Source organism: Schistocerca serialis, chromosome 11 (genome assembly GCF_023864345.2).
Source record: "Schistocerca serialis cubense isolate TAMUIC-IGC-003099 chromosome 11, iqSchSeri2.2, whole genome shotgun sequence".
NCBI classification, from domain to species: Eukaryota; Metazoa; Arthropoda; class Insecta; order Orthoptera; family Acrididae; genus Schistocerca; species Schistocerca serialis.
Genome location: NC_064648.1, coordinates 181558602 through 181579280, shown reverse-complemented (window position 1 = coordinate 181579280; position 20679 = coordinate 181558602). Strand labels below are relative to the sequence as shown.

General features: G+C 43.3%; 1 protein-coding gene across 9 annotated transcripts in view; it reads left to right on the top strand.

Moving 5' to 3' along the window:
• Window positions 1-2291: 2291 nt before the first annotated feature.
• LOC126427362 (zinc finger protein 708-like) overlaps window positions 2292-20679 on the top strand; it is an 86835-nt gene continuing 68447 nt past the window's right edge. For 7 of the 9 annotated variants that reach the window (XM_050089710.1, XM_050089703.1, XM_050089711.1 and 4 more), the window contains exons 1-2: window positions 2292-2829; window positions 3643-3726. Coding sequence is in view for 1 of the 9 variants with exons in the window: in XM_050089711.1 (XP_049945668.1) it covers window positions 3664-3726 (63 nt within the window). In the remaining 8 variants the exon portion in view is untranslated. Of the gene's footprint in view, window positions 2830-3045; window positions 3096-3642; window positions 3727-10328; window positions 10545-20679 lie in introns of all 9 variants that reach the window. The other 2 variants (XM_050089708.1, XM_050089706.1) reach the window with 2 other exon arrangements.

Genomic DNA, 20679 nt, shown 5'->3' with positions numbered 1-20679 from the left:
GACCTCTTCCAACACATTAATCACAGCAGCTGCCAAATACTTTACTGCATTCAGGCTGATTTCTATCTACTTATGCACATCAACTGACTCATCCCTTCTGCAAGAACAGCATGCACAGTGGGGTTGCATTATTGCTGACATACAATGTATTACAGAACAGCGGGCAAATAACTTTAAACTAAGCCTGATGGTTATCATTTGATTTGTTGAGGATTTGTTGAGCTATATCATTACTAATTCCTTATAAGAATTGAAGGAAATGCACAAAACGAGATTCCTATTAAGCCAACAGAAAAACCTGTGGTAAAATTACTAGTTTCCTACTTTTTGGGGTTAGTTATAGTGGTTAATGAACTCGATAATAGAGTTACCTGGAGTTGATATGGCTACACTATCCAGCGCATTCCTCTGTTTTCGATTGTTGTTCTGGTCTTCAGTCCTGAGACTGGTTTGATGCAGCTCTCCATTCTACTCTATCCTGTGCAAGCTTCTTCATCTCCCAGTACCTACTGCAACCTATATCCTTCTGCATCTGCTTAGTGTATTCATCTCTTGGTCTCCCTCTACGATTTTTACCCTCCATGCTGCTCTCCAATACTAAATTAGTAATCCCTTGATGCCTCAGAACATGCCTCTGCCAACCGATCCCTACTTCCAGTCAAGTTGTGCCACAAACTCCTCCTCTCCCCAATTCTATTCAATACCTCCTCATTAGTTATGTGATCTACCAATCTAATCCTCAGCATTCTTCTGTAGCACTACATTTCCAAAGCTTCTATTCTCTTATTGTCCAAACTATTTATTGTCCATGTTTCACTTCCATACATGGCTACACTCCATACAAATACTTTCAGAAACGACTTCCTGACACTTAAATCTATTCTCGATGTCAACAAATTTCTCTTCTTCAGAAACGCATTCCTTGCCACTGCGTCTACTTTTTATATCCTCTCTACTTCGACCATCATCAGCTGTTTTGCTCCCCAAATAGCAAAACTCCTTTACTACTTTAAGTGTCTCATTTCCTAATCTAATACCCACAGCTCACCCGATTTAATTCGACTACATTCCATTATCCTCGTTTTGCTTTTGTTGATGTTAATCTTATACCCTCCTTTCAAGACACTGTACATTCCGTTCAACTGCTCTTCCAGGTCCTTTGCTTGTCTCTGTCAGAATTACAATGTCATCGGCGAACCTCAAAGTTTTTATTTCTTCTCCGTGGATTTTAATACGTATTCCGAATTTTTCTTTTGTTTCTTTAACTGCTTGCCCAATATACAAATTGAATAACATGGGGGAGAGGCTACAACCCTGTCTCACTCCCTTCCCAACCACTGCTTCCCTTTCATGTCCCTCGACTCTTATAACTGCTATCTGGTTTCTGTACAAATTGTAAATAGCCTTTCGCTCCCTGTATTTTACCCCTGCCACCTTCAGAATTTGAAAGAGAGTATTCCAGTCAAGATTGTCAAAAGCTTTCTCTAAGTCTACAAATGCTAGAAACGTAGGTTTGCCTTTCCTTAATCTATCTTCTAAGAAAGTCGTAGGGTCGGTATTGCCTCACGTGTTCCAACATTTCTACGGAATCCAAACTGATCTTCCCCGAGGTCGGCTTCTACCAGTTTTTCCATTCGTCTGTAAAGAATTCGCGTTAGTATTTTGCAGCTGTGCTTATGATTCGATTACGTGTAGGAAATAACTTTGAAACTGTGTGTTCTCGTCTTTAAGTTTACTGAAATATATAACGAGAAATGATTACTGTTGACTAAACTGCTTTATAAACACCATTTGAGGTGCCTCGTCGCACCGTAGGAGTTCCGTAGTATGTGTATTTCCTCCACTGGTGTAAGTTTGTCTTTTTATTTGTGATCATTTGGTATGTCATGAAGCAGTTCCACACACTTCAAAACTGCCACGTAAATATTTGGATACGGCCTACGGCCATGTGATTGGCCGCTGTTGATCATGGTACATAGAACGCCGATCTCTTGTCTCGTCTCACATAAAGTATACTGTACAGCGAAAATATGGTTACATAGCATGTCATTAAAAGTTCTTTATTCCACATAGTGATTTATCTGTTGTCAGTTTTGTCTTCTAATAGCATGTAAAGTTAACATATTATTGTCGCACTTACTCGTGATATGACATGCTTTAGTGTATTCTTGATCTTTATTTTATTGCTTGCTTGTTTTTTACTTCGTGACAAGTGTCGATGGTTAAGTGAAGTGAAGTTCTAAGTTCCATGATGAACAAGAGACAATCAGCCAGAGAAAGCAGACGTCCTGTCATGGTGGGAATGTTTATGTGTACATTGACGCGATCTTGAATTTTGCAGAAATACATGTGTCGTAATAATAATAAAAAATAAAATTACAAGCTGACGCTGATAGTCACATATACACTTATCTCAACGTTGTAAACCCGAGAAATAGTTCGTGATTATTCGTAAAGGGATTTTATCAACATCGTGCATTTTTGGTCAACGTAACGTCGAAAATATACTGTTTTGATCTTGGCTCAACGCGCTCCAAAGTAATCGTAATCGTCAATTATGGTGGTTGAATTAGTGTTGACAGTTTCGATGTATAGGACAGCTAGCTGATATGTGATTGTTATATTTACCAGTACAAACAATTCTAGTTTCACTATGCATCTAAGTATTTTAGATAGGCCTCCGTTTTCTTTAACCATCACAAATTACGCGTATTGTGGTGCAATTAACTGGTGCAATAATGATTTAAATAATGAGTTCTTAACTGAAGTAGCGGTTATAATACTGCATATGGCTGTTGTACTGTGTTGTGTCATGTGAAGAACAAACAGGTTTGTACTCATTTTTATATTGGAGATAATATGTAAAGTCAAAATCTTCTATTCAACCGAGCAAATATATATACTCTGTGCATGACATAAGTGTTTTTAGAGGACGACAAGGCCTATATTACTCCAAACTGCTGTTGCTTTTTCGAATATATAACTCAATCATTGCTTTACCGCTACATAATTGAGTCATGGCACTAACTTGTTAAACAATTTCAGTAAACGCCACGATAGATAGGCCCAGTGCATTTCGCGTGTCTGCCCAAATTGTGAGTACTAAGAAATTACATCTTTAATGCAGTATATTTTTTTTTTTTTTTTTTTTTTTTTCAAAATTAGTGTCCATCCATACAACAGGTGTGTGTGTGTGTGTGTGTGTGTGTGTGTGTGTGTGTGTGTGTGTTAGATCTTTATATGAAGATTACATCTTTAATGCAGTATTTTTTTTGTTCAAAATTAGTGTCCATCCATACAACAGGTGTGTGTGTGTGTGTGTGTGTGTGTGTGTGTGTGTGTGTGTGTGTGTGTGTGTGTGTGTGTGTGTGTGTTAGATCTTTATATGAAGATGCAGGTAATTAACTCTGAATTGTGTGCATATATAATTAAAGAAGTATTTTATAGTGTTCAGAACGTATAGACTATTCCCATTATAGAAAATAATTATTTCAAATAAGTGTTATGTTATGAAGGTTTTTCCAGCCCTGTCTATTTTTTTATTGTGCTTTCGGCAAAGATAGGCATAAAATACTAATTTGCTTCTCACAGTAGTACAAGAAATTAGATTCAGGTAGTTTAAAGTAATTGGTTTGTTTCCAGGAAACTAGAATTGCAGCAGCTATGGAACATGAAGCAATTGGTTGGGTGAAAAAAGAAGTGATGCAATTGGAACCTAGCTCCGCGGTAAGCAATTTTCATGAGTTTCTCCTCTATACAGTTTCCGGCATTACCAAAGCGACTGATTCTACCCACATGCTTTGACGCATGACGTCAGCAGTATTGCTGAAACGGCCACTTCTAGCGTATACAAAATGACGACAGTAACAGCTCTACATACACACGCCAACAAACACGAACAAAAATACAAATGATACAGTAATGTCTCACTCCAAAAATAAAGTGAAACTAATGGAACAACCACGGAAAATGGAGTGTTTAGGGCGGGAATGAGCTAAATATACAACAATAAAAGACCACCGCTACATCCCAAAACAAAATATTAAAAAAATTTCATTTACAGCATTCAGCTACACCAACAAAACTATAGGAATCGGACACTTCCCTTGACCTGTATAGCTCAATCATAGCTACCGTACCAAAAAACCACCTACAACTCCAAAAACCAGAACCAAAACCCCAACAACTTGAAAACCCAAATACCGCATATTCACTACACCTTTTAAAACACAACTGACCAAAACATCACTGTTACTGTAGGAAAAAAACCAAAGCAAAAATTACTTACCAACAAAAGTTTCCCTCCCACAATACCACCTAGATGCATGCACGCATATGCACTGAGGAAACCACATGTACTTGTCACTGGCCCAAACCTCCAGAGCTCTCGTCTATGTTATGTTGTTGCCACAAACGTGACATCTAACATATTCAACAGGAAGACCAAACATCTGCAGAAGCTATATGACAGACATCATATCATCTCATCTCCATCTCCGACTGTAATGATACTCTTGTGAGCTTCACTGTCATATCCATGCCTTAAAAAAGGGCGGGGGGGGGGGGGGGGCAATCACAAAAATTACACTTCTTCCCACATAACAAACACCAGACTAATCAGACCTAACAAAAACATCAAACACTCGCACAAAAAAAATTCTTAATAACTCACTGAAAATGCTTCCATAACCCACATTATCACACCAACTACCTAAGCTCAAAATTGTGGTAGCATGATTACAACCAAAACTCAAATGAATCTGATACCAGATGTTAAACTCAGCACGCCCATGTCCACAATAGGGTGCACCATCAAGTACAACAACACGACATGCAAACACAACCAACTCAAAAACTGAGCCTAGTTAATCCCACACGACACCACTATTATGTCACAGTTCAAACCGGACAGATGGAATAGGACACTTCTGTTTGACCCGAGTAGCTTCCTATAAGTTACTGCAACATGCTGTCTTAGGTAACTCAGTTCAAATTATGCTGGCCTATGAGTAAAAAGCTGAGCTGAGATGGGCTGAAGGGGAGGGGGGGGGGGGGAGAGGTGTGCAGAATTGATTGTTTTGAAGTACACTTTGTTTGAGATAGCACTCTCTTGTGTTAAATTACAGCAGGAAGGAGTCTTAAATAATTTCTAAGTTGTATCGAGAGATTTCTTCTATGTCTTTGGTATGTAGGGTAATTGCCACAGATTCTAATGTGATATGATAGATTGCTACTCTGCCTGGGGAGGGGGTGCTGAGAGGCAGACACACACATTTAAGAGAATACTTAAGTATCAGAGTCCTAATTCATATTGTTTTTATTCGATCTTCCATTTCAAGTAGTCTGAAATGTTAGATGTCCCATGTACCATATCTTTTCTTCAAAAGTGTGGTGCATTGACCGCTTATGTTAATAGTCATAAATGCTGAAATGTAGGAAAATGATGAATGTTTTGGCTGGCTGCACCAGCAAAGGAGTTTTTGTGGTGGCGTAAGGAAGACAGCGTAGGAAGACTGATTTGCAGGGACAAGTGGTTTGAAAAATTAAGGTGTCAAGTTTGCTAATTGTTTTTTAACCTGTCTTTTTTATCATCATTTTTGTGTTTGTCTCTGTGCCCTTCTGTAGGCAATATGGATTAGAATTTGGCTATCTTGGTCGATTCCAGATGATATTGAGTTTAGTGGTATTTGGGGAGTTTTGTGATGTCGGTTTTTTTCATCGTTTTGTGTGGTTTTGTATGGGGGTTGACAGAAATGACATGATATGCGAGCAAAAAATATGTTCTAAAATTCTTCAACAGATTGACGTCAGAGATATAGGTCTATAGTTTTGTGCATCTGCTTGACGACCCTTCTTGAAGACTGGGACTACCTGTGCTCTTTTCCAATCATTCTCTCCTACTGACTGTATTTGTTTGAATTGCTTTGGTGGCGGTGACCAGAGTGACACCACTGACAAGATTGTTGTTTTGTTCGGGGTAATAATGAAACACCCACGTTTCATCTTGCATGACAATAGAGTCCAATAACTTCTCCTTGTTGCCTCCACCCACACATTGTTGAAGAAACTTCCGAGCACAGTCAAGGCGTTGCTCCGTGTGTCCATCAGTCAGCATCTGGGGGACCCAGCAAACACACGCCTTGCAATAACCCAACGTTTCTGTCAAAGTTCTTTCATTTGTGCTGTGGGAAGCTTTAGGAATGCATTCAACAAGTTCACGGACAGTGACCCTCTGATTTCTGAGCAGCTCACTGTTGATCTTCTGGACGATCACATCTGAAAACGGTGGTCTTCCACTCCATTCTTCATCGTGAACTTCCGTGCGACCCTCTGCGAAAGCCCTGCACCATTTTTGGGCAAACATGCACTCTTCACCATGTCAGTTGCTGATGATTCTCCATGGGCGGTAACTTCCTTGTGTGGAGAAACTGGATTACTGCTTGAACCTCGCACTTGGTCCATCTCTGACGGCTGCCAAGCCAACACTGCGACATAGTGAATTGCGGACAGATGGGCCCGAGAGTGGGGAACCACTGTGCACGGCACTATTGTCGGATTTTGCCTAGCACCTTCCCTTATGGCTGTAGCTCATTGGGAACCACACTTTCGGTACATCCCCCGTAATACCAATTTTGTTTCAGAATTAGTGTTTTATATGTTTTCATTTATACCTTTTTTTTGTGCTTGGGTCTACAGTAGATTTCAGTTTAGCTAAGTTAAATCTAGGTATAACAATATCAAGTTTTTAGCGTTTTTGGGTTGTATTATATGAGCAGTGTGTCCTCAACCAAACTGCTGCACTTTACATGGATGTCATGTTAGTACTTATTGGTTTATAAACTATTTTGGGGTCGACAGAAGCGTCCAATCCCACGCGTCGGCTTTGACCCGTGACGTAAGGGTGTTGTCGTGTGTGACGTCATGACGGCGCGGAGTTTGGTTTGAGTGTGGCTGTCTCCAGTTCTGTTTTATCTTATTTTCTTTAATTTTCTGATCTGTTCGTTCTATCTCGTGAGATTTTTTTAAAATTTAAAAACACTTATTACTTATTTTAATTATCTGTTTCCTCCAATTTCTATTTTAGTTTATTATATTTATCTTTCTGATCTGTTCGTTTTATCCCGTGAGATTTTATTTTTAAAAAAGACAAAAAACACTAATCAGCTACTGAAGCATCTTTATCTTCTATGGGTTGCAGGGGAGGTGGGTGGGTATTCATGCATGGCTGTCTTCACTTACACAATGTAGCTACGCAAGGCGTCTAAATTTGTTTATATTTAGTTTGCCCCCCACCCAAAACACCCCATTTCCCGCGCTTGTCCGTTTAGTGTCATTAGGCTTATTGTGGAAAGTGTGTGTGTTTGTTTTTGTTTCCGCCATATTTGTGACGTCATGGGTCAAAGCAGTCGGGCGGGATCGGACGCTTCCGTATTTCCCTATTTTGAACATCTGTATGTTGTGCGGTTACTGTGTGTGTGTGTGTGTGAGAGAGAGAGAGAGAGAGAGAGAGAGAGAGAGAGAGAGACATAGATATAATTGCTGTATTGGATTTAGGTGAGCTGCTTTTGTCCACCATTTTGATGACATCATAAATTAAAACTGAAGTCCTTTTACGAACAATGGAGGAGTATTCCCCAATTTTCTGCAGCTGTGAGTGCTATTCTGAAGCACAGAAAAGCTTTGCTGTTATATTTGTTACAAAAGTAGAGTGTATTATTAACCACAAAGAAGACACATCAAGTTGCAGACAGGCACAATTAAAAGACATGTAAAGCGTTTGGCCTTCATCAGCAAAAGAGAGACACACACAATTCACAGACACAAGCAGGCACATCTCATGCACACATGACCACATCTCACACACATGACCACATCTCAGGCCCGAGATGATGGAGTTGGGGTTTGTGTGTGCAGGAGGTGCGCTTGCTTGTGTGTGTGAATGGTATGTGTCTCTCTTTTGTTGATGAAGGCCAAAAGCTTTATGTGTCTTTTAATTGTGCCTATATGCAGCTTGGCATGTCTTCCTTACAGTGAGTAGCAATCTGTCTTTTCCTATGTTGTTGATATTCCTATCTGGAGTTTCCCTTGTTTAATAGTGTGTGTTATCTGTGTGTCTAGATTTTATCCAGTATGGCAGACTATACGAGTGTCAGCCAGGCTGTATTTTGGGACTGGTGTGTGATTAACATGGCAGTTATAATCGATATAACACTCTAATTTGTGTTTAGCTGTTCCATGTTCCTTGTAAATGTTTTGTATGAGTAAACAATAGTTATTCTGAAAAACAGAATACAGTTGCTGTTTATCACCTGGTGTAAAACACACAAACTGCACTTCAGTAGCACAAACCGCAATAATTAGTAGTGTGTGCTAGTTTCATTTGCATGTAATCACTAATAATTGATAATAGTATCTGCATGCCACCTTGTAGCTTACAGACTATGTTTTTATTTGGTTATACATTTTTCCAAATGCCAGATGCTAATGTAGTGAATTAAGCAGTTTATGCTTGTGTGTAATATACACTCACTGCTGATATTTCTTTGTGATTACATGTGACAAGGGGGTTACTATTTTGAAAGAAATAGAGTTTATTTAACATTGTCTGTGAGTAACATGTTTTGAGGGAAAACAAAATATTGATCATACGTCATGTTTCTGAAAGCGTATATTGGTTACCTCACTGCATCATGTGGTAATTTGGTGCAGGGGTTACCACCATTTTCTTTTAAATTGATATGTCCACTGTAGAGCTCTTAGTAAATTCTGAGAAAGAAAATTCCCTTGTGTTATTGATGCTATCCCATTTGACCAGTTGCAGTGGGGTTTAATTAAGCAGACATGTCAGAAATCAAAATGAGCAGATTGTGGTACGAGGGTTGACCGAAAAGTAATGCCTCCATCTTCATAACTCTTCAACAATTGGCGGCATTGGTATGCCGCAGGTACTGGCTTGTTCCGTAGCCTCTTCTCTACAGCTCCAGTTGGCAGGAAGCTTTAGCATTGAGCAGTTGTGTTGTTACAGTGTAAAGTATGGAACCCTGCACTGACAGTCGGTCAGTGCAATTTAAGCAATGTGCAGTCATTGAATTCTTGTCAGCAGAAGGTGTCACCTAAAGGAGATTCAACAGAGAATGAAAGCAGTTTATGGCGGTTGTGTTGATGTGAGTACTGTGCATCGTTAGGCGTCACCTACATTCTTGTAACACGAGAGGAGTTCCTGGCAAATTTCAGATCTGTGCACTTTCATTTCAGGAATCAGCATCTGGGGCACCTGTTGTGCACAGATCTTCCAATAAGCAAGCAAAGCAATAATGTGACCCACACGTTCTTTTGAAATGCCGATTGTGCTTGCAGTTTCTCTCTGAGTGATACGACGATCGTCCTGAACCAATCTGTCAACATTTTGCTTGGGGAACTCGGGTGGTTGCTGTCACAGGATGGTCCAACTCTTTGTTTATCAAGCAGGTCAGATGTTCCTGCCTCAACATCTTTAAACTTACTCGCCCAACGATGCACAGTACTGGGATCAACACAATCACCATAAACTGCTTTTATTTTCTGATGAATCTCCTTTGGGTTAACACCTTCTGCTGTCAAGAATTCAGTGACTGCACTTTGCTTAAATCACATTGACGAACTGTCTGCCCAGGGTTCCATACTTTACACTGTAACAACACAACTGGCTTCCCGCCAACAGGAGCTGTAGAGAAGAGGCTACGGAATAAACCAGTACCTGCTGCATATCAATGCTGCCAACAGTTGAAGAGTTATAAAGGCGGAGGCATTACTTTTCAGTCAACCCTTGTAAAAGTAAGAATTGCAGTAGGACTGTCAAGCAAATTTATTTGCAGGTTAATGTTGGCACTGTATGTGATCTTTGATTAGAAAATGGTGATGTAAGTAGATGGCTAGTCTTAAGCAAGCAGTTAGATAACACATGACAGAAGTCTTTGTTTAAAACGATGGAAAGTTCTGATTGGAATATCAACAATGGTATGAAAAGTATAAATTGCTACTCATCATGAAGGTGGCATGTTGATTTACAGATGCCAGAATGAAAAGACTGTTACATATTAAGCTATTCTCCCATCTGAGTTACCTGAAACTGTTTTCCCATTGACTAGGCAGAGCTGGGGTACTGTGGAATTTAGGTGCTGTGGAGGAAAAACATTCTGGATGGCACTTGGTCTGCTCTTAACTTCTGCTTCTGTAGTAATTTCAGAGATTTGTGCAATCACTATGTAACCTTGTTTGTTGGAGAAAGAGAGTAGGATAAATGTTTCAGCAATAATTTATTTATTCACTGGTCTCCATTGGCCAAACAGGAAGAAATTGCAACATTTGTTCCTGGAGACACATGGATGCTTGTCATTTAAAAAACATAAGAAAATCCACATTTGCCCTGTATGTAGCTGAAAGTGGACATCAAGTGACAGACATACCTTGTGACAAACAAATACTCCAACTGGCAACAAAGGAAAAAGAATAAACTTACTTGAAGAATTGGGCCTACAATGAAATAAATGTCTTCAAAGGACATTGTAAGTAAGGTTCCAGTATCACTGTGTAAACCAATTACTGATTATTATGACAGCTGTTTTGGAAGATTTTCTTTTTCAAGGATATCTAAATTGTTGTGATGTATATATAACATCTGGTGTGACTATATCTGTGGACTGTTCTCATTATACTTCACGTGAAGTTCTAAAATATCAATTTCACATTGATTTTGTGCTGTTTTATACAGTGTGGTGTAATATTTTGTTATAATACTGTAGATATTTCCTGTACATTTTTGGCAGTGCACACCAATAATATGTGAACTGTCAAGAAATTACTACAGCACCAGGGAGGGGTGTGCCATCTCCATCTCTGCGCCATCATCAGCAGGCAGGTTCCAGCGTGGAGGAAATGGGGCTTGACCCACCGGCGATGAAGGTCGGGGCCGGTACAGGTGGTCCAAACGGAACAGCAGGCTGTGACAACAGACCTGACGCCTGAGACGGATCGGCACCTGGCACAGGGAAGCTGGAACCCTATGTTGCTGCACATGGAGGATACAGCCAATGGGATGGGGGCACCTCCCAGCAGGTGGTGATGGGCCTGAGGCAGTGGCCGGTGGGAGCAGGTTGCAGCGATGGGGGCCACACCTGCAAACTGGTAGCTTCCAGCAGAGAGTGGAGCCGCAACTGATCAAAGTGTCCCATCATGATCCTGTTGGCCATACGGATGTCACAAAGACAGCATCCCCGGCAGTGGACAACAGTGGTCAGTATCCACTTGGTCTGGTGACCAATCCTCACACCCATACCGACAATCCTGGCATGAAGCGGCAGAATGAACCCGACTACAGCGGGTGCGGCACAGGCTACAGAAGGTGGAGGAGTGCGCGTGGCTGGTCCCCCGTAGGCATGAAGCAAAAGTTGGTCAGCAAACAGAGATGAGTGTCATCCGGCGAAGAATCTGTGACAGCCTTTTTCATTTGGGACTTCAATGTATGCACTAGTCATTCCACATTGGCCCTTGATTGAGGGTGGAACTGCGGACGTGTGCCATGATGGGAACAAAACAATTGGAAAGTGTGTGAGAAACGAACTGGGCCCCATTATCAGAAACTAAGGTGCAAGGCAACCACTCAATACAAAAAACCCTCAAAAGCATATTAATTGTGACCTACGCCAAAGTTGACACACACCAGAGACTGTAAGGAAACAGGGAAAGTACATTCACAACCAAGAGCCAATAGGAATTTGAGAAGGGACCCACAAACTCTACACAAATGCGTTCCCATGGCTGGCATGGAGCGGACTAGGGGAACAGAGACACTGTGGGAACTGCCTGTTCTCGGGCACACTACTGACAAGTTGTGACAAAACGGACAATTTTACTGCCAATCCCTGGCCAAAAACGTGTCTTTTAGCTGACAGTTTAAAGTGTGAAACTTCCCAATCGTCCTGGTGGAGAAGGCATAGAACCTCACACTGTAACACGGCGGGAATGATTGTTCTGGGAGAGAGGGGTTCTGTGGACAATAGCAAAACATTCATAAACAGAGAGGTGATACTGTAAGGAAAAATAGTTGAGCAAGGGGTCTGAAGCCCGACCCGGTGGTTTATCTGGCCAGCCCCGATGAACAAACTGAACCACCTGATGGAGAACCAGGTCAGCAGCAACAGCAGCTGGTATGTACGTGCTCGTAATTGGGGCACACTCAACCACAGCCTGTGTTTCAGTACCAAGATGGAAGCAAAGCAATTCTTCATGATCAAAGTTGGGATCAGGACTGAAAGGAAGGTGGGCCAAAGCATCCGTATTGGCATGTTTAGACATGTGCACATTGACGTGTTTAGACATAGTTCGAGAATGCATTTCGTAATTGTAGTGAGACAAGAAGAGTGCCCAGCATTGTAGACAGTGTGTGGGCTTTTCAGGGAAAGAAATCTGAGGGTTAAACAAGGAAACCAAGTATTTATGGTCAGTAATAAGGTGAACCTTGGAGCCATAAAAAAAAAAATTCTGAAAAGCATAGACTAGGTACGAGCCTCTTTTTCCACTTGAGACTAATGCTGCTAGGCCAGAATGATACATTTAGTGGCAATAGCAACAGGTCATTCAGAGCCATTGGCATATCGGTGCGTTTGGAGGCTGTACTGTAAGGCAGCCGTCGTCAGAACTATGTGCTGGTCTGGAGAGAACGTAGCTAAACAAGGGGTCGAGAGTAGTTTGGATTACAACATTTGAAAAGCACCTTTGTAGTCTGGGCTCCAGCAAAAAGTTACATTCTTGCATAACAAGGCATGAAGTGGATGGGTCAATGTGGCTGCCACTGGCAGGAATTTGTGGTAGTAAACTATCTTCCCTAGGGTGTAGAAACCTATGACAGTAATATCACCCAGATAATTAATGCAACCCAGGAGAGGCGTGGTCAATTGGTGCCTGACCGGACGCAAGATGAACTATATTGGTGATAAAAAATCAAAACGCCTGAAATGCATCCATCCCGAATGTGTTCTCAACACCCGAATCAGCAACCACCAAAGATATAATGGAATGAACCACTGACTTGTAATAGGCAGATGCCACAAACTGTCCCAACAACACAATGTTCTGTTTACTGTAACTGAACAACTTATGTGTGACCAGTGTCAATGGCGGTGAGCCTAAACTCACATAGGTTTGAGAATTCAATAACATCACTGCAGCATCTGCATCGACCTGCAGCCGGAGTACTTGGCAACAAGTGTTTAACTCGATAAACAACTTGGGAGAACTCACAAGCATTGGAGTTACAAGTTTCTGTCCGTGTTCCTGTTCTGAGCAACCTTCAGCGACAGCACATGTAGGCAATGTGGAATTTATTCTGGCACACATTACAGTAGCCCAGCACTCAGGGCATGCCGAATGTTCATGCTGGACAAAACATAAAGGACAATACAGAAACAGAGAATGCTGATGCTGGCACTGTGGCGGCCTCGGTTTGCTCGGCGCTGGGCCCACATGTTTACCACTACAACTGCTACTTCCTCATGCAAGCTATCTGTCATCCTAATGGCCGCGTCTTTTGATGTTACTGCCACATCCCTCCATGCGTCAATTTAGTTACCAGCTACCTGAGAAACTTCAAAATATTGTGCTATTTGCAAAACTTCTGCCAACAGAGAGTTTTCTGGCGCACCTCCCTGTCTGGAGCTAAACAGATAATTGCATCACGCACCATAGATTGCGCACAAGAGTATTATGGTATTGCTAATGAATTAACACTTACAGATAAGGCTGTGAAGTTCAGCCGCCCTCACACTATATGACAGGTGTGGCTTCCTGCTGTATCAGTAGAATTCAACTCATGCTACTGTGATGTGCTTTCATTTCTGGTGGTATTTGGACAATAAACTGGACATGTGATCAAAAATAAGAGTTGCCATTTCTTGTAAAGGGGCAAGCTGTTGCAGTACATGATACACCTTAGGTGGGATCTGTGAGAGAAATAAGACTTTTCATAAATTTGAGGCTGTCACACCGTAAGCCAAAAACTGCTGTCTGAGTCTTTTTTTCATAAGCTTCCCAACCCTCGACTGAATCATCATACGGAGGAAAAGTGTGGATAGACTGGTGGAACCATACCCTGTCTGTTAATGGAAGCTGACAAGGTGGTCAGAGCCAAAGTAAGCCGTTCAGTGTGGGCTGATAGCATGGTGCACATAATGACTAACCTGCTTAAACCTGGTGCTCTTCACTGGACCTGCACATTTACCACTGCCACTGTCAGTTCCTTGTGCAAGCTATCTGTCATCCTAGCGGGCACATCTTGTGACACTACTGCTACATTGCCCCATACCTCAATTTGGTCACCTGCTGCCAGAGAAACTTCAAGAGATTGTGCTATTTGCAAAACGTCTGCCAATGGAGGGGGGAGGGGCTGTTTCACAGACAAAAACCTGGTGGACTTCGTTGGCCAGAGCTAAACAGATAATTGTGTCATGTACCATAGAGTTTGCCTAATAGTCATTATGGGCGTTAGTGATAAATTGACACTTACGGCTAAGGCAGTGAACTTTTGTTGCCCTGTATAACAGGTCGGGTTTCTTGTGCAGTGTTATGTGGCTTTATGCTTAATTACAGACTTACTATTTTATCAGTTGATTTGTTTTCACCACGTAACGCCCACTGTTTATGTCCCTCTTCGTTGCTGAGTGATGTATCACTTTTCGTTCTGACGCCACAACTCTTCCTTTCCTATATCTTTACAACTTTTTATCTATACAAATGATGAACTATGGGTTTTGCCATTTAACAACTTTTTAATAACTGTGGAAGTATTACAGGCATCGGATCCCACCTAATGTGTCACCCGCCTATATGTTTTACGTGAACCTTTCAAGGCTCTATCGATCTGTTTACAAAGAGATAGGAGAATATCTCTTCCTTTGACGTGTCCCCCATGGCTCGCGGTAGTTTGCAGCATTTGTTTTATTCCTCGCCCACTTGCCGCAACGTCGAGCTTTCGTGGTGATCGTTGGGCAATGTCCCCCACGTTATCTGCAACATAAATAAACTTTCTTCCCACAGTATTTCTGAAAACCCAAAAACAAACTTAAAGAACATGGTAATAATAACTGTTCTTACAATTATTTGTATAAGTCTTGGTTGATTTAATGAGGGGTAGGACAGGCCTAATCCTTGTGACACCACAATTGCAACATCGGTAGCATTCAAGGTGTGCCACTACAATGTATGTTCGTTTGCGATGGTAACTGAACAATAAACTGCAGGTGTGATCAAAAGTAAGAGCTGCCAGTTCTTGTAAAGGAGCAGGCTGACACAGTAAATGATACACCCAAGGTGGAATCCACGAGAGGAATAAGGCTTTGCAAAAATTCAAATCTGTCACACTGAAAGCCAAAAAAAATACAGTCTGAGTCTTTCTTATGTAAGCTCCCCAATCCTTGACCAAATCATCGCACAGAAGAAAAGTGGGTGGGTAGACCAGTGGAATTGTATCCTATCTGTCAATGGAAGCCGACAAGGTGGTCAGTGCTGAAGTCAGCCATTCAGTCAGGGACGGTAGCACGGTGTCCATAATGTCTACACCTGATGAAACTACACTTAAAGACTGCACACGCGGGAACTGTTCAAATCTCGTTGCCAGTCGTGAGTAACTGAGTAATAGATGAAACCAATCCAGGTATCACAAATATGACTCTATTCATAAACCTCTGAACAGTAAGAATAGCAAGCCTCTCGTGACTCCACACATACCAAGATGAAACAATCCTACAGAAGGCGCAGCTTAAGTGATACACAGAACAACTTATGTGAGTGATACAAACTAAAACATAGTGAGGCTAGGTGAGCATTGCTCTGCATGTATATAGATGGTGTGGCAGAGACCGTGCCTGGTGCAGGTATCCTACAGGTGGCCTCTAGTGTTCGGCCTGCTCCGATACAGTTGGCAGTGGATTTAAGTACACACATGTAGCGGCCTGCCAGAGTCGCCGTGCGGTTCTAGGCGCTTCAATCCGGAACCGAGTGACCGCTACGGTCGCAGGTTTGAATCCTGCCTCGGGCATGGATGTATGTGATGTCCTTAGGTTAGTTAGGTTTAAGTACTTCTAAGTTCTAGGGGACTGATGACCTCAGCAGTTAAGTCCCATAGTGCTCAGAGCCATTTGAACCAACACATGTAGCGACACTACGCTCCGTCCACACACACACACACACACACACACACACACACACACACACACACACACACTAGTAGCAGGATACAGCAAGAATATAGAAAGCTTGTTCTGTCACCTCTTCTATTTCATTATGGTTTCCACCAATCCACCTCGTAAATCACATCGTTATAACACATACAGGGTGTATCATAATTAATAGTGTAAAAGCGTATAGTCAAAAGTACGCAATACTAGATGCTAAAAAAGTCTCAGTAAACATGCAGTAAAATGCAGACCTTAAGAGCTAAGAGTGCTTCATCATCAATACTCTGAAACAAATATTTTCTACTGAAAGCTCTTTTCTTTCCATATTTTCTGAGGAGCTACTATGGACCAAAACAAGAAAAATAGTCCAGTAAACATGCACTCTTAAAGTGCATACCTAAGGAGCTGTATGAGCACTTCTATTAAACAAGTGGTCATGGCTCTTAAGGTACTGGTATGCATTTTAGAGCCCATGTTAACTGAAATGTTTTTGCTTGTAATATTGTGTACATTCAACTCGTGATGTTTACACCATTAATTATGGTACGTCCTGTACAGAAAGGTATAAACAGCTTTGAGCACTTCTGTATCTACACTCATGCTCATAAATTAAGGATAATTGCAGAATGTGGTGCCACACAATGTGACACTACACAAAACTGTCACTAATAGCATAGACACATAGGGAACACACATGACACAAATGTGTAAGTCCACGGTATTGGTGATAAGTTAAGAAAACTGTCCCGAAACACATGTGCTACAAAATGCCACTGTTTCCTGCGCATGTATCCTGACATCAATACGTGATATGATCACCATGCACACGTATACAGGCCGCACAATGGGTTGTCATACTCTGGATCAGGTGGTCAAGCGGGTGCTGGGGTATAGCCTCCCATTCTTGCACCAGTGCCTGTTGGAACTCCTGAAGTGTCCTAGGGGTTTGAAGACGTGCAGCGATACATCGATCGAGAGCATTCCAGATGGGGTTTAGGTCTGGAGAACAGGCAGGCCACTCCATTCGCCTGATATGTTCTGTTTCAAGGTACTCCTCCACGATCGCAGCTCGGTGGGGCGTGCGTTATCATCCCTCAGAAGGAAGGTGGGACGCAGTGCACCCGTGAAAAGGTGGAAAATGACGTCCCGATACACCTCACCTGTTACAGTTCCTCTGTAAAAGACGTTCAAGGGTGTATGTGCACCAATCATAATCCCACCCCACATCATCAAACCATGACCTCCATACAGGTCCCTTTCAAGGACATTAAGAGGTTGGTATCTGGTTCCTGGTTCACGGCAGATGAAAACCTGGCGAGAATCACTGTTCAGACTATACCGGGACTCGTCCGTGAACATAACGTGGGACTGCTGTTCCAACGACCATGTACTGTGTTCTTGACACCAGGCTTTACGGGCTCTCCTGTGAACAGGAGTCAGTGGAATGCACCTTGCAGGTCTCCAAGTGAATAATCCACGTCTGTTCAGTCATCTGTAGACTGTGCGTCTGGAGACAGCTGTTCCAGTGGCTGCGAGGCTACCTGCAGTACTCCGTGGCCGTCTGCGGGCACTGATGGTGAGGTATCAGTCTTTTTGTGATGTTGTACACTTCGGACGTTCCATACTGTTGTGCCTGGACACGTTTCCTGTCTGCTGGAATTGTTGCTATAATCTTGAGATCACACTTCGTGGCACACGGAGGGCCCGTGCTACAACCTGCTGTGTTTGACCAGCCTCCAGCCGCCCTAGTATTCTACCCCTCATAACGTCATCAATATGTGTTCTTTGAGCCATTTTCAACACACAGTCACTGTTAGCATGCCTGAAAATGTCTGCACATTTACTCGGTGCACTATACTCTGACATGCGCCAACACACCTCCGTGTCCCCCCAGGGGGACCCCAAGCTAATGTGGCCCTCCTTCCTTTCCGGGCTGCATACCTTCCTTTTCCGCATCCTTCCCTCTCCCCCATCTTCGCCCCTCCTCCCCTCACCTTTGGCTCTTTCCTTCCCTTTCTCCCCCTCTGGGAGTATGGTTTGTGCCTACGTCCGGAGACGGACGCTCGTAAATGTACCGCATTTTTCGCCTTCTCTGCTTGTATGTCTTCATCCTTCCTTTGTCCTTCTCTTTTCCTTACCTCTTCTCTTTACCCTTTTCTCTGCTGCGGCGTTTGAGACCTCTTCTCTTTCCTTTCCCTTTCTTTGTTTTTCCCTTTCTCTTTCTTCCTCCCTGTGCGTGTCTGAAGGCCGACCCACGCATTTTTGTGCGTAGCCGGTGATGGGGTAACGCGTAATTCCCCGCCCCGGGTAGACAGGTAGGACACGTACGTACCCCCTGGTAACGGCCAGGCCCAGGGAGGGGTGATTACCCGAGCTGATACCTTCCGCAAGTGCCGATTGGTCCCTCCGTCCGTTTGTCGGGAGTTGTGACCTGAGCTGTGAACAATCACCTAAGGCGGGATTGCCCTCAGAGAGGACCCCCACAAGGGAGGAGCGCGCCATCGGAGACGCCGGTAATCATGGGGGATTCTTCTGCAATGGTTTCCTCACCTTCCACTATGTCTGCTCATAAGCGTAAGTTCAGTGAGTCTCAGCCACAGACAGTTCTTCCATCATTGCCACAGTTCCTTGTTGTTTCTCGGTCTGACGAAGGTCACGACTTCTCCACGGTCAACCCTTTCATTATTCAGAAAGGTGTCGATGCAATTGCAGGTCCTGTAAAGTCTTGTTCCAGATTACGGAATGGCACCTTGTTGTTAGAAACAGTCAGTGCCCTCCAGGCACAAAAATTGCTGCGTACTTCTCTGCTCCACCCCTTCCCTGTCCGGGTTGAAGTGCACCGCACTTTAAATTCCTCGCATGGAGTCGTTTATACACGCTCCCTCGATGGATTGTCTGACGAAGAAATTCAGCACTACCTGTTTGACCAGGGCGTAACGGCTGTTCATAGAGTTACGAAAAGGGTTGACACGAACATCATTCCAACCCGCACTGTCTTCTCGACATTCGACAAAGTTCAACTCCCATCAAAAATAAAAGCAGGCTATGAGATAATTTCCGTTCCCCCTTACGTCCCAAACCCTACGCGTTGCTATCGGTGTCAGTGGTTCAATCACACCAGCCAGTCCTGTTCCAATCCGGCCAAATGTGTTACGTGTGGCAATGATGCCCATGAGGGTGCTTGTCCACCTCCATCCCCTCGCTGCATCAACTGTATGGGTGACCACACTGCTTCCTCTCGAGATTGCCCCTTTTTTAAGGACAAAAAGCTCATCCAGGAAATCAGAGTGAAGGAAAAGGTGTCGACCTTTGCTGCTCGAAAATTATTCGCCAGTCGACAGCCCACTGTGCCTCAGACAGGAAAATACAGCACTGTCCTTGCTTCTTCTCAGCCAACAAGAGAGGCGGCCACGCAGACTTGCGACCTCACCTTTAGTGCCACGGTCGTCAGATCGGCTAGCGCAAAGATCGCCCGTTCAACCTCACCACTTTCTCCTGCCCACTCTCTGGCTCACCCTTCGTCGGGTTCTGCTAAATCTCGAGCCCAAAAGTCAGACACCAAGACTTCGAAAAAAGAGCATACTCGTGAAGAGTTTTCACGTACCGCAACTTCCCAACCATTGGTTCCTCCCTCATCTAAACATCATACTTCCAAGAAGGCTACAAAGAAACCCAGTTCATCTCCTTCTCCACCAAGGCGTGTCTCATCTACAGCACCACCTGGTGGAAATCGCCCTCGGCCGTCTTCTGTGTCGCCGAGGCGCACTGCTGGCGGCCGATCAACCGGCCGATCGCTGGTGGCAGGAGCTGCTCCTGAACAACCTATGGATCAGGATCTTCTGCCTTCGGCTGAATGCCATTCCATGCTGTCGGTCGCAAGCTCTGAGCAGTCGTTGAGTTGACAGCGACCTTGGTCACATTCCTCCATTTTCTGTTCACCCTATGTCCATTATCCACTGGAATATCCGCGGCATTCGAGCCAATCGGGATGAATTGTCGATCCTCTTACGATCCTACTCGCCGGTCATCTTCTGTCTTCAGGAAACAAAGCTGCGTCCCCATGACCGCTTTGTTCTCCCTCATTTTCAGTCCATCCGATATGATCTCCCCTCTGTTGAAGGCACTCCAGCACATGGAGGACTCATGATTCTTCTCCATGATACTCTCCATTATCACCCAATCCCCTTAAACACTTCCTTCCAAGCTGTCGCCGTCCGTCTTTCCCTTTCCAGATACACGTTCTCTCTTTATACTGTATACATTCCATCGTCCACACCAATGGCACGAGCTGATCTCCTTCATCTTCTTGGTCAGCTTCCACCCCCCTATTTGCTGGTTGGGGACTTCAATGCCCACCACCCGCTTTGGGGATCTCCACATCCTTGTCCACGTGGCTCACTATTGCTAGACGTCTTCCACCAAGCGGATCTAGTCTGCCTCAACACTGGGGTCCCCACATTTTTGTCTGCCT